Here is a 12003-nt window from a genome sequence, read left to right on the forward strand (position 1 = left end):
GACACTAAAGATGGTGGCAAGCATCAAAAGCCCACTTTATTGCAAAAGCCAGGCTTTTCCAGCAGTTAGCTGGTTATCAGTTTACACAGTGCTAAGGCACAAGCCCAAGTCAGCCAACCACCATACACCACAACGTGGACATGCAGCAGTCTCCTCAGCACGTCTCTCACGTTTCCCTATCCCTATTCCAGCTGAGTCCCTCTCCCATAATCCTCTTCTACTTAGCCAAAGCAGCAGGCCTGAGCCATGATTTCACAAGGGCAACAAGGCCCTATTTCATCAGGCTTCACCTACATACAACAGGATAGGGAGCTGCCGGGACTGTCAGCCCAACCCAGGATACTTCTAGTCATGGAATGGTTTGGGGAGGAAGGGACCTTAAAGGCCATCCAGTTCCAAGCCCCCCTGCCATGGGCAGGGACACCTTCCACTAGATCAAGTTTCTCAAAGCCCCATCCAGCCTGGCCTTGAACACTTCCAGGGATGTGGCATCTACAGTTTCTCTGGGAAACCTGTTCCAGTGCCGCATCAATCTCACCGTAAAAATTTCTCCCTAAATCTAATCTAAAACTACAGTCTTTCAGTTTGAAGCCATTCCACCTCGCCCTACCACGACATGTCCCGATAAACAGTCCCTTCCAAGGTCTCTTGTAGCCCTGTTAGACACTGGAAGGATGCAACAAGGTTTCACTGCAGGCCTCGCTTCTCCAAGCTGAACAACCCCAACTCCCTCCCTGCAGCCTGCCTTCACAGGAGAGGGGCTCCAGCCTCTGACCACCTTCATGGCCTCCTCTGGACTCTATCCAAAAGGACCATGTCCTTCCTGAGTTGGGGGCTCCAGAAGTGGACGCAGTAATGCTCCAAGGAAGCTGCATTTTAATAAGCATTTGACAATATTAGTCCATTCACCTCACACTAGACACTTTTTGCAACTTTTATCTTGATGAAAGCTCAACATTAATTTACTGGAAGTACAATTAAGTTTAGAACTGCAGGGGAAACGATGCTTTTGTTTTGCATTGCTCTTTGTCACGGGACAGAGGTAGCAGAACGCTCCAAATTGTGGCTGTAGGTTTGTAACAAGCACCTGTCACAAGGCTGTTTCTGGCACACTGACACTTAACTGCTGGCCTCAAAAGTGTACTGCTTGCCATTTTCAAGCATGGGATTTTGCAATATGAAGAGGTGAAAGTGGCTGAGTATTTTGAGTCACTAACCAAACCACAGCTAACTCAACAAGGATCAAAATTCAGTAACCAAAGACTCCAAACAAGGAGGTATTTGAAGGAGGTAACTAGAAAGAGAAGAAATAAGTGACAACTTCAGAGACAGCTAGTTTAAAAGAAAATCATTGGGACAAAAGATTGGTAAAGGAGTTTCAGGGTTATAATGACAGGAAAGTGTTTGGGACTTTCGGTCACGTTTTGCTAAGGGTGTTCATTTCCGTGGTCCGAGGAAACACTGGAAGGCTTTGGGTAATGCCGGGAGGCCTTGATTTCCCAGGCACAGCTCAGCGAAACAAGTTCCCACTCACGGCTGGGCCCGGCAGTTGCGGACACAAAAGATTTCTCTAGCTAAGGCACCGGCAGAGGCGATGCGGTAACTGAGGTGTATCACTGACTCGGCCCCAGCCTGCTCCGTCCCAGCTTCATCCCCTCGCAGATCTCACCCGAAACTCGCGGCTTTGCCCTTGGACCGCACCATTTGGCGATGAAGGCCAGGCCCTCTCCGCCGGTCGGTGGCGGGGCAAGGTCCCGGGGGCACGGACCGTGGGGGTTCCCGGGGCCGGCGCTGCCTCGGGGACCAGCTCTGCCAAATTTCTTTCTGCATCGCCTGGGCTCGCCGGGACGCCGCGTCCCTGCCGGAGGGGATGGGAGGAGGAGGAGGAAGAGGAGGAGGAGGAGGAGGAGGCTCAGGGTGCTCGGCGGCCGTACCTGGCGGGGCCGGGCTCCCCTAGGGGGGCCGGGGGGCCCCGCCGCCCCGGGAGCGCCTTGACCCCGCCGGCACCGCCAAGGTCACCGCCCCGACGTGTCCCCTGTGCCCCGGCCGCCGCTGCCCCGCCGCCGACACTTGAGAGTTTAAAGAGGCTTTTCTTCCCCGGGAGCGGCGCCTGAGGGAAGGGGAAGGGGCAGGAGGGGGCAGGCAGGAGGGACAGGCGGGAGGGGCGGGGAGAGGCTGGCAGGGCAGGAGCCGGGCGGGGTGCTGGCTCCAACTGGAAAGGAACCGGTCCCAGCCCAGCCGGGGAGGCTGCGGGAGAGCCGGCAGCGCCGGGCAGAGCTCGCCGGCCCCAGCCCCGGCCCCGGCCCCGGTCTCGGTGCCAGCCCGAGCAGCCGCCGCCCGCCATGGGCACCGCGCCCCCCGTCAGTGCCGCGGCCCCGGGGCGGGCGGGGGGCGCAGCCGCGGGAGGGACGGGGGCTCCTGGCGGGGCAGGACCGACCCCGTGGCAAATGTGGGACGGGGAGACTCGGAGCGGGACCGGCAGCCTGGGCGGGGGTCAGGGAGCAGGGGGTGAGAGCAGCGGGGCTCGGGGAGGATGGGGATGCAGAGCCGGTTTGTGCAGCGGGCATGGCTTCCCGGAGCCACGGTCCTGCTGGGCGACTAATTCTGGGTTTGTGCTGTAGAGCGGGTCCGTGAAGGCAGGGAAGATGCCAGAAGGGGAAAAAATGAGACAAAGTAAGCAAGAAGAGGAGCAGCAACAGAAAGAAGAGAAGCGGGAGGGTCTCATCGAATTCTACAGCTCCTACCAGGAGCTATTCCAGTTCTTCTGCAGCAACACAACCATCCACGGGGCTATCCGCCTGGTGTGCTCCAAAAAGAATAAGATGAAGACAGCCTTCTGGTCCGTCCTCTTCTTCCTCACCTTCGGCTTAATGTACTGGCAGTTCGGGATCCTCTACAGGGAGTACTTCAGCTACCCTGTCAACCTCAACCTCAACCTGAACTCCGACCGGCTGACTTTCCCGGCCGTGACGCTGTGCACCCTCAATCCGTACAGGTAAGACTTGCAGAGATGTTGGCTGCCTTGACTTTGATGGGTGCAGGACAAAAGCACCTACTCTGGTTCTCCTCGTGGTCCTCGACTGTTGTAGCTGTGCTTTTCAGAGGCCTTTGCTGCCGCGGGGCACTCACAGTAAGGCATGTGAGCTTGGGCAGCTCTGCTGGTGGTGCATTTAGCAGGCTGCGATGCAAACTGCCGCAGGGCTAGAGCAGATTAACCTCTCTCCTGCAAGGCAGCCTCCAGCAGGAGGTTAGATTTACAGCTGGGGGCAGGAATCACCCCAGCAAACTCTGCTGCACGTCTCATTCAGAGCTGTTTGTGTGCATCCAGCCCTAAACCTGCTGGTCTTCTCTCCCCCCTGCTCAGATACAGCGCCATCCGAAAGCAGCTGGATAAACTGGACGAAATCACCCACCAGACACTGCTAGACCTCTATGACTACAACATGTCTCTGCCACAGAGAGACTGGCCCGCATCGTCCTCACAAAGGCGTAGCTCAAGGAGCCTGCTCCATCACATCCAGCGCCATCCTCTGCGGAGGCAGAAGCGGGACAACTTAGTCAACCTGCCAGAGAACAGCCCCTCAGTGGACAAGAATGACTGGAAAATTGGCTTTGTTCTGGTGAGATCCCTAGAAACCCCATGCCCTACCAACTCCAGTCTGCCTGGCTGCTTCTGTCTTGTTAGACCCTTGGCCATGCCTTTCCTTATGCAGAAGTCTGATTAATCTCCACCGGCTTTTGCTAATGACAGATAAAAAGCAGAGCTGAATCCTTTGCTCCATACAATCCTGCTCCCCAAATTCTATCCATGTTCCTGCAGGCCCCAGGGGACATGTCCAAGTCAGTGTAGTCTCTTCTCAAGAGCAGGAAAGCCTTGTCCTTCTTGAGGGTACATCAGCCTTGCAGCTGCTTTTGAGAGCAGTTTATCAGCATCAGCTGCTGCATTGCCCAACAATAGCAAAGGAGAAAGTATTTGATGGTCCTGGGCCACCTGAGAGGTGATCATGGTCGCAATTGCTCCTAGCTAGCAGCTTCCTCGCCCCAGGGTATCTGTGTTCGCATTTAAAAAGGCACTGAAGGACTGAAGCTAATCGCTCAGCAGCTAACTGGGGTTCCCACAGGATCACAGACGTTTTTCTGGACACACCCTGAAGGAAGGGCTCCCCACGTAAGAATTTAAAGCTCCTGGTAGAATTTATGTGCATATTACCCTGTACACCTTGCTGCCTCCCGGGTCTTACTCAGCCTCGCTTATTCACCTGGCGGTGCCCTTCCTCCGAGGAGCTGTCCTGGCTTTTTTTCCATCTGATCACCCGTTGGGCACACACAGGAGTCCTGTGGAAACTCTTCACTTCCTCGGTCACCTGCCTGTGCTGAGGGAGCGCAGCTTATCCACGGGCGGAGCCTTGTCTCCTGGATGAGAAGACTTCTCTGACACGGCTCTTCTTCCTCTTCCTCTCAACAGTGCAATGAAAACAACGACTGTTTCCACCAGGCGTACTCCTCGGGAGTGGATGCCGTGCGGGAATGGTACAGCTTTCACTACATCAATATCCTGGCGCAGGTGCCTGATGCCAAAGCCCTGGACGAGTCTGACTTTGAGAATTTCATCTACGCTTGCCGCTTCAACGAGGCAACCTGTGACAAGGCGTAAGTAGTGGGAATGCCCCTGGAAACACTTATTTTGTGCCTGGGGTCCAGGGAAATCAAGGAACCCACATTAGAGAACCTCTTTTCTGAGGTGGGATCATTCCTTGTTCAGTTCAGATTTGAAAGGTCAAAGGATCTTTCTTGAGTCTTTGCTGTGGGTTTTGCATATCAGGGCCACAGGTTCTGTGACCTGGCAGTATGAACCTCGAAGGATGGTTTTGCCTTTTTCTAGGTTTCACACAAATGAAATAATTATACTGGTACAAACACCAGGGAGGGCACAGATGTACAGCATAGAAGTATTTTTATTCTACCCTCCACAGTGGTAAAATGGTGCATATCAGGCCACATGAAGGAATAAGAGAGATTTGACACAAAAAGACAGTAAAAACATATCCCACTTTTCTCCTGCCATTATTGGTCAAAAAGCCCCAAGGAGGTAGTGGAATGAAAATTATCTGCAAGGAAAGAAAAGGGGGCAGGAAAATCTAAGAGCTTCATCAGTATTAGGAAGACAATACAGTAATTGCTAGCACTGCTAAAACCCATTTTGGGCTCTGAAAAGCAGAATGAAAAACCTTGTGTAAAAACCTGTCCAGCTCCAGGACATTTTTTACAGCACTTTTTAATTGCTTTTCCCTGTTCACGAGAGTTTACATAACAAATACTGCCCATCTGCTGTAAGCCCCTGTCCCTGCTGATGGAAAACATAGTTGCTCCTTTCAGAAAGCCCTTCCCCTTGGTTTTGCATCCCTTCTCACTCTGTTTCTGTTCCCCCCTCAGGAACTACACCCACTTCCACCATCCCTTGTATGGCAACTGCTATACCTTTAATGACAACAGCAGCAGCGTGTGGACATCCTCCATGCCTGGGATCAATAATGGTGGGTGAGAGGCACTCTTTGGTGAGTAAGGAGAGCAGCTTGGCTCTGTTTTCCCTAGGAGTCACTATGGGCATCCTGCTGTGCTCAGCACTGGTGGTGGCAGATTGCAGCCCTGCTCTGTCTCGCCCAAGCTGTTTTCACCCATCTGGAGAGAGCAGTCTCGTGGACGTGGCTGCCCCTCACCACTGCCCACTGAGCTCTCTCTCCCTCATCAGCGCCTGATCCTTAGGCTCTTTGTGTCCCCTGGGCTTGTGCTGGCCCTTCCTCAAGTCCTCTGCTGAGCCATAGTGCTCCTGGTCTTCACCTTCCCCATTTCCCCCTCCAGGAAACTGACCTGTTTTTGTTCCTAAACTCCCTGAAAGCTCTCCAGAACACATCTTCAGGCTTTCCTTCCATCTGGCTTCAAGTTTCTCCATGAAATCTCTCTCAGTTCCCAGTTCTGTCTTTTTCTAAGCCACAGTGATGAAATCCAGTTTTCACTGGCCTCTTCTGGAGACTCCAGCTTTTTCTCTGGCCTCCCTCCAACCACCCTCTGTTGCTGCCAGGCTTTTGTTGATGTCTGTCTTCTCCTTTATCTCTTTCAGACTTCCTTCTAAGCATCCTGCTCTCCCTTCTCTGCTGCAGCACAGCTGGCCATGACCTGCCTGGCTCTCTGGTGTTCCCTCAGGTCTGTCCCTGGTGGTGCGCACCGAGCAGAACGATTTCATCCCTCTGCTGTCCACGGTGACAGGAGCCAGGGTCATGGTCCATGACCAGAATGAGCCAGCCTTCATGGATGATGGGGGCTTCAATGTTCGTCCTGGCATCGAGACCTCCATCAGCATGAGAAAGGTGAGCAGGCAGAAGGGGGGAGAGCTCTGGATGGGAGGTTTAACTTGGTGGACCTGCGGTGTGTGTTTAAGGGAAGGGACTAATCCCATGGAGTGAAGGGAGAGGAAGAACAGCTTGCTGGATTCGATCAGAAGCATTTGGCTACAGTTTATCAGTGAACAATGAAATGGAAGCAAGCAGGGGGAGCTGGCATCCTGAGGAAAGCACAAAGAGCAGATACTGATGGATGAGCAGTGTGTGGTTGGGAGAGTGGGAAGAGGACAGCAAAGTGGGGCTGTTGTGTGCAGTGAGAGTCTGCTCTTGCAGGAGATCACCGAGCGCCTCGGGGGCAGTTACAGCGACTGCACAGAGGATGGCAGTGACGTGCCAGTGCAAAACCTGTACTCATCCCGCTACACCGAGCAGGTAACCCACACCTGTACTCATCCCAATACACCGAGCAGGTAACCCACACCTGTACTCATCCCGCTACACCGAGCAGGTAACCCACACCTGTACTCATCCCAATACACCGAGCAGGTAACCCACACCTGTACTCATCCAATACAGAGCAGGTACCACACCTGTACTCATCCCGCTACACCGAGCAGGTAACCCACACCTGTACTCATCCCAATACACCGAGCAGGTAACTCACCGAGCTGACCCCTCCTGGGTCACCTTTGCTTCTCCTCTTCCCTGACATGCTCCAGCCCCCTGATGGCCCTGCCTTTCCTCGGGCTCTGTTAATAGTGATACAGGCACAGTGGGTTTGGTTGCCTTGATCAGCCTTCTCCACCTTATGTGCCTCCCAGGTCTGCATTCGCTCCTGCTTCCAGCTCAACATGGTAGAGCGCTGTGGCTGTGCATATTACTTCTATCCCCTGCCCAGGAGAGCAGAGTACTGTGACTACACGAAGCACAAGGCCTGGGGTGAGTGGACAGCAGAGCTTGTGCCCACCTGAACCTGTTTGGTCCAGCCCACATCCCAGCACATCCCATTGTCTTCAATGAGCTTCCTGGTGTGAGACATCCAAAAGACACTCTTGCCTTGAATGATTAGCCCCTTGTGGAAGGAAACCTCTTCTGGGTTCCCCTTGCTGTCTCACAGCACCTTTTGTCTAAAGATACTGTGAGCTTACCTGGATTTACTTTCTTTGCTGTTCAGGCTACTGCTATTACAAACTCCTGGCTGAATTCAAAGCTGACGTGCTGGGCTGTTTCCACAAGTGTCGGAAACCTTGCAAGTAAGTTGATCATCAGTCAGGCAGGAAGATTGGAAAGTGTTCCCAGAAGTGTTGAGAACCATTCACTGATGGGCAAAAGCTTGAGTCAGTGGCTGAGCCCCAACCTGAAATGGCATTTCTCCCATCAGGAAGCCAAAACGGCTGAGGAGTGTGTGGGTTGGCCTAGGGGTGAGCTTCCAAGGACTGTGCCTTCCACATGGTGGGAAGTGGGTGGAACTTCAGCATGAGAGGGAATCTCCAGGTGTGCCTGGGGATAGTGAGACCTGGCCCTGTGGCTCCTAGAGCTTCACCAGCTAACACAGCCTGCCCTTGCCTTGCAGAATGACAGAATACCAGCTGTCAGCTGGATACTCCCGCTGGCCTTCTGCTGTCTCAGAGGTAAGGAGAGGGTGTCCTGGCTTCCCAGCACTGCTCCCACCGCCCGTTTAGTCCTTCCTCAACGGGTACTAAACCTGCAGGAGATGACTGTGATCGTGTGACACAATGTTTTGCACTTTCATTTCAGGACTGGGTTTTCTACATGCTTTCACAACAGAACAAATACAATATCACATCCAAGAGGTGAGAGCCCCTAAACAGAGGCTGTGTCCAAACCAGAACCCCTCCCAGTGGAATGTGTGTGTTGGAAATGTTAAGAGTTAAGATTAAATTACTAATGGGAAGAGATCAGGCATGGGACCTGTGGACAATGGCAGTGGATTTGAGTCAGAGTAGATATATAGCAAGACTTCAGCAAGGACTGGGGACCCAAGTGAAAAATTTTGAAAGAGGTCAGATGCTGATATGAAAATAGTAAGCCCCAGCACTTGCTGTGTGTTCTGGAGACACAGTAGGTGCTTGTGGAAAAGTGGGAAGGGGAGCTGTGTGGGAGCTTTTGCCACAAACACTGGGTTTTACAGTACGGTGTCAGAAATGCACTGTAAGTACCAAAGTCTGTATTTAGTGCAGAATGAGAACTGCAGAGATGGGAGAAAGCCTCTGGGGAGTATGTGTGGGAGAAGGACAGGGGGCAGAAGGGGACAATTAGGCTTGGTGAAGCAATGCAGGGATTGAGGAGTTGGGGTTACTGAGTGTCATCTCTCACTCACAGGAACGGAGTTGCCAAAGTGAATATCTTCTTTAAGGAGTGGAACTACAAGACCAATGGGGAGTCTCCAGCCTTCACGGTACACACTTTACTAGCATGTCTCCTCTGGCCACCCATTCCCCCATGATGTCCCTCCACTGTGGCAAGCTTTCATTCCAGCAGCATTGCTGGATATTGTTTCTTTTCCTTGGGCAGGGTGAGGGAACAGGCAGGGAGGCAAAGTCCCAGATGAGGGCTGTTGTCACTGCTCTTTCTCCATCTCCTGCAGGTAGTGACTCTGCTGTCCCAGCTTGGGAACCAGTGGAGTCTCTGGTTTGGATCCTCTGTCCTGTCTGTGATGGAGCTTGCAGAGCTGGTTCTGGATTTCATTGCCATCACGTTTATCCTGGGTTTCCGCTGGTTCCGCTCCCGGCAGAAGCTGCCCGCGGCGGTGCCCCCCATGAACAGCCAGGATAACGCCGCTTTCCAAGACGAGGCACCGGCGCTCCGTGCTCCCCATCGCTTCACCGTGGAGGCCGTGGTGACCACGCTGCCCTCCTACAACAGCCTGGAGCCACGTGGGCCAAGCAGGGATGGGGAGGAGGGATACGAGTGAGGCAGCAGCTTCCTGCACTGTTCCAGTGGTGGCTGGCAGCTGGAGCAGAGGCTGCACTCGTTGTCTGTGTTTCCTTCTTTCTGGGGGCTGCACATGGACCACAGCAAAAGACAGCTCCATGGTTGGCCTGGGCTCGTTGCTTTCACTTCTGTAGACACATTCTTCAGTCTCATAAAATACTGTTGCTGTGGGATCACCGGGGATGAGAGTTGATCTAGCGTATGTGTGGGGGAGATACCCTCCAGATTTCCTTATGCTCTGTGCATGTGCACACCTACATGTGCAGGCATGCTTTCCTTTCCCTCCAACAAGGATGCTGCCACAGTTCTGGTCTGTCATTAATTAAAGAGGTTTGGCAGGTGTGACTGGCCTCCTCTGTGGTATGACAAGGAACAGGAATGGAGTCTTAGCTAGGGTACAAATCTCTCAACAGGCTGAGCTTCGTTAAGCTTTCCCTAAACTGGTTGCTCTTTCCTCATTCTTCATGAGCTCTGATCTCAAGGCTGTGTCACCTCTCCTCCCCCCAGGAGAGGCTCCTTGAGACAAGAGCCACTGGCACGATCTCAATCTGTATTACGCACAATGCTCTGGAGAGGTGCTCCAAGCTTGCTGCCACTCCCAGGTCCGGGACAAAACACCCCTGGCAAAGTAAAGGCTCCCTTTTCAAGCTGCCTTTGTGGCATTGGTAGATCTTGGATGTTCCCCCTTCCTTGGGATACACCATACACGTGTACCTCCAGCTATCTGATTGTTTGCCAACAGCTCTGGGACAAATCGATCTCTACAATTGCTTGACCCTCCCTGCTTTTTCCTGAAGGAAACAAAAAGTTTGGCAGGATTATGAACACCCTCCAAAAATCCCAGATGTTGCCTCTGCTGCAATGGGATCCTGCAAGAGAGGCTCAGAGCAGTGCAGGTCATGCAGACCATGTTCTGCTCCTCCCAGCCCTTGTCTGGGGCTCCCACAGAAACTCTGCTGAGCCTCTTGTTCCTGAGGGAAGCACAGGGAACTACTGCAGGCTTTAACCAAAAGTGCTTCCAAGGAAAGCTTTAGCCTAATTGATTGGACCACATGGGCAAAAATGGTCCTGCTCAGGGACTAACTGGGGGACCTTTGTATAAGCGAACACATTTATTGCAGTGAGCTTGCCATACTCTTTTCTTACAAATACTCAGACTTCTGCTGCAATGGTGTTTGCTCTGCACTTTATGGGGTATCAAGAGAGCAAGGGTGATGTCCTTAAAAAACAGGATTATCCACTTCACAGGACAAACAGAGATACCAGAATTTAAGCAGTTTAGGCAAAGACCTGTGGAACCCTGTACCCAGTCACACTGTGAACAGCCACTTTTGAATTTTAAAACTACTTAATCATAACAAAAGAAAAACTGAAGCTGTTTTAAAATTTAAGGTAGACGCACTGCCCTTGGGAAGTTGGAGGAGTTTACTGCAATATCTAAATTGTTGCCTAATTTTTCCCTTTGAGATGCTAAACACATGCTGGTTGTACTGCTCTTGCCTTGATTACCTAAAAGCACTTTCAGTCCCCAGCAGAGAGTGATTTTATTCTTCTTCACATACACATACAAATGCTATGTTCTTTAGTGCACAAATATTCCTGCTTTTACAAATTCTATCCCAGTGCCCAGCTGATAATTCTTGTTTGAAAGTGAAGATAATGTCTCTCTGCTAGGAATAGAAGCTTGTAATTTGGGAGGTGCCTTCAGCAAGGGTGGCACCCCAGCAGGAGGGAGGGGCCTGAAAAAAGCACTTAGAGGTGTGGAAACGTATTCCTCCTTGGAGGCCTCCCACTAGAAAAAAAATCAGTGCTTCTGCAAACATGAAAAAAAATCAGTTTTCTAAATGAAGTAAAAAAGAGTGAACAATGAATGAAATCTCAAAATTGCCTCTGTGAAGGTGCTTTCATGTTCTGTAAAAACACTGCCCAAGAGGCAGAGGTAAAAGCTAGGTTTAGTTGCTCAAAGTAACTTTGGCCACAATTAAAATACAAAAGGCAGGCAGATAGAGGAGCTAGGATGTTGCACCCAGTTCTTGTTCACAAATTCAGTACTACAGATTGATGCCTTGGGTGTTTTCTAGCACATGAATGAGCAAAAACCTGACACTGGACACAAAGCTGTTTACTTCACAAAGACACCTTTAGATCAAGAAAGGATAAAGAGCAGGTGCAACACCTCAAAACAGTCTTTGTATACCACAAACATACAGTGATTCATATGGTAAGCATGATAGTTCCTCAGTATCCAAAGAGTAAGACACGATTCTTCACATAAAGAACCATAAATAACCTTGTAATAACCATAAAATTGATGAGACCTGCTGCATCATGCATAGTCAAGTGGGTGATTAAAGCAAGATTAATCAGAGGCATAACTACTTGAAACAGTAAGTTCTCTTCATCAATAAAGAAATACAGCTGCAGAAGGTGGTGATGTATTCCCTGGGGGAAGCTTGAACCACATCCTATCTGTTCCATAAGAGTGTTAAAATGCAAAAAAAAAAAAAAAAATAAAAAGGGCTTTGACTGATAAACTCAAAGTAATGGCACCATTCAGGATAGCTGTAAATCCAGAATTAAAAGCCTGTACAAATGTGAAGAAGCAGTTATACAAGTTGGTAAATAGATGAGCCCTCCCTGTCCCGTGAATCAGTGCAAAAATTGCCAGCTTGGGACAAATCAGGGGCTTGTTCCAGAAATAATCCCTATG

General features: G+C 51.3%; 1 protein-coding gene across 1 annotated transcript; it reads left to right on the plus strand.

The window, feature by feature from the left end:
* Window positions 1-2234: 2234 nt before the first annotated feature.
* On the plus strand, window positions 2235-10529 carry SCNN1A (sodium channel epithelial 1 subunit alpha). Its single transcript, XM_064702856.1, has 13 exons — window positions 2235-2360; window positions 2622-2995; window positions 3365-3620; window positions 4466-4650; window positions 5434-5534; window positions 6202-6365; window positions 6672-6770; window positions 7160-7277; window positions 7513-7591; window positions 7912-7969; window positions 8097-8152; window positions 8682-8757; window positions 8947-10529. Exons 1-13 carry the CDS (start codon window positions 2343-2345, stop codon window positions 9271-9273), a joined length of 1911 nt encoding a protein of 636 aa, XP_064558926.1. The 5' UTR covers window positions 2235-2342; the 3' UTR covers window positions 9274-10529.
* Window positions 10530-12003: the final 1474 nt, after the last annotated feature.

The sequence above is a fragment of the Zonotrichia leucophrys genome, chromosome 1 (assembly GCF_028769735.1).
Source record: "Zonotrichia leucophrys gambelii isolate GWCS_2022_RI chromosome 1, RI_Zleu_2.0, whole genome shotgun sequence".
NCBI classification, from domain to species: domain Eukaryota; kingdom Metazoa; phylum Chordata; class Aves; order Passeriformes; family Passerellidae; genus Zonotrichia; species Zonotrichia leucophrys.

What these genes read in the sequence shown, in the direction of transcription:
- SCNN1A (XM_064702856.1), top strand. An exon ending in GGAAAATTGGCTTTGTTCTG is followed by an intron (nt 3,621 to 4,465) that starts GTGAGATCCCTA and finishes TCCTCTCAACAG; the next exon opens with TGCAATGAAAACAACGACTG. An exon ending in CCTCCATCAGCATGAGAAAG is followed by an intron (nt 6,366 to 6,671) that starts GTGAGCAGGCAG and finishes CTGCTCTTGCAG; the next exon opens with GAGATCACCGAGCGCCTCGG.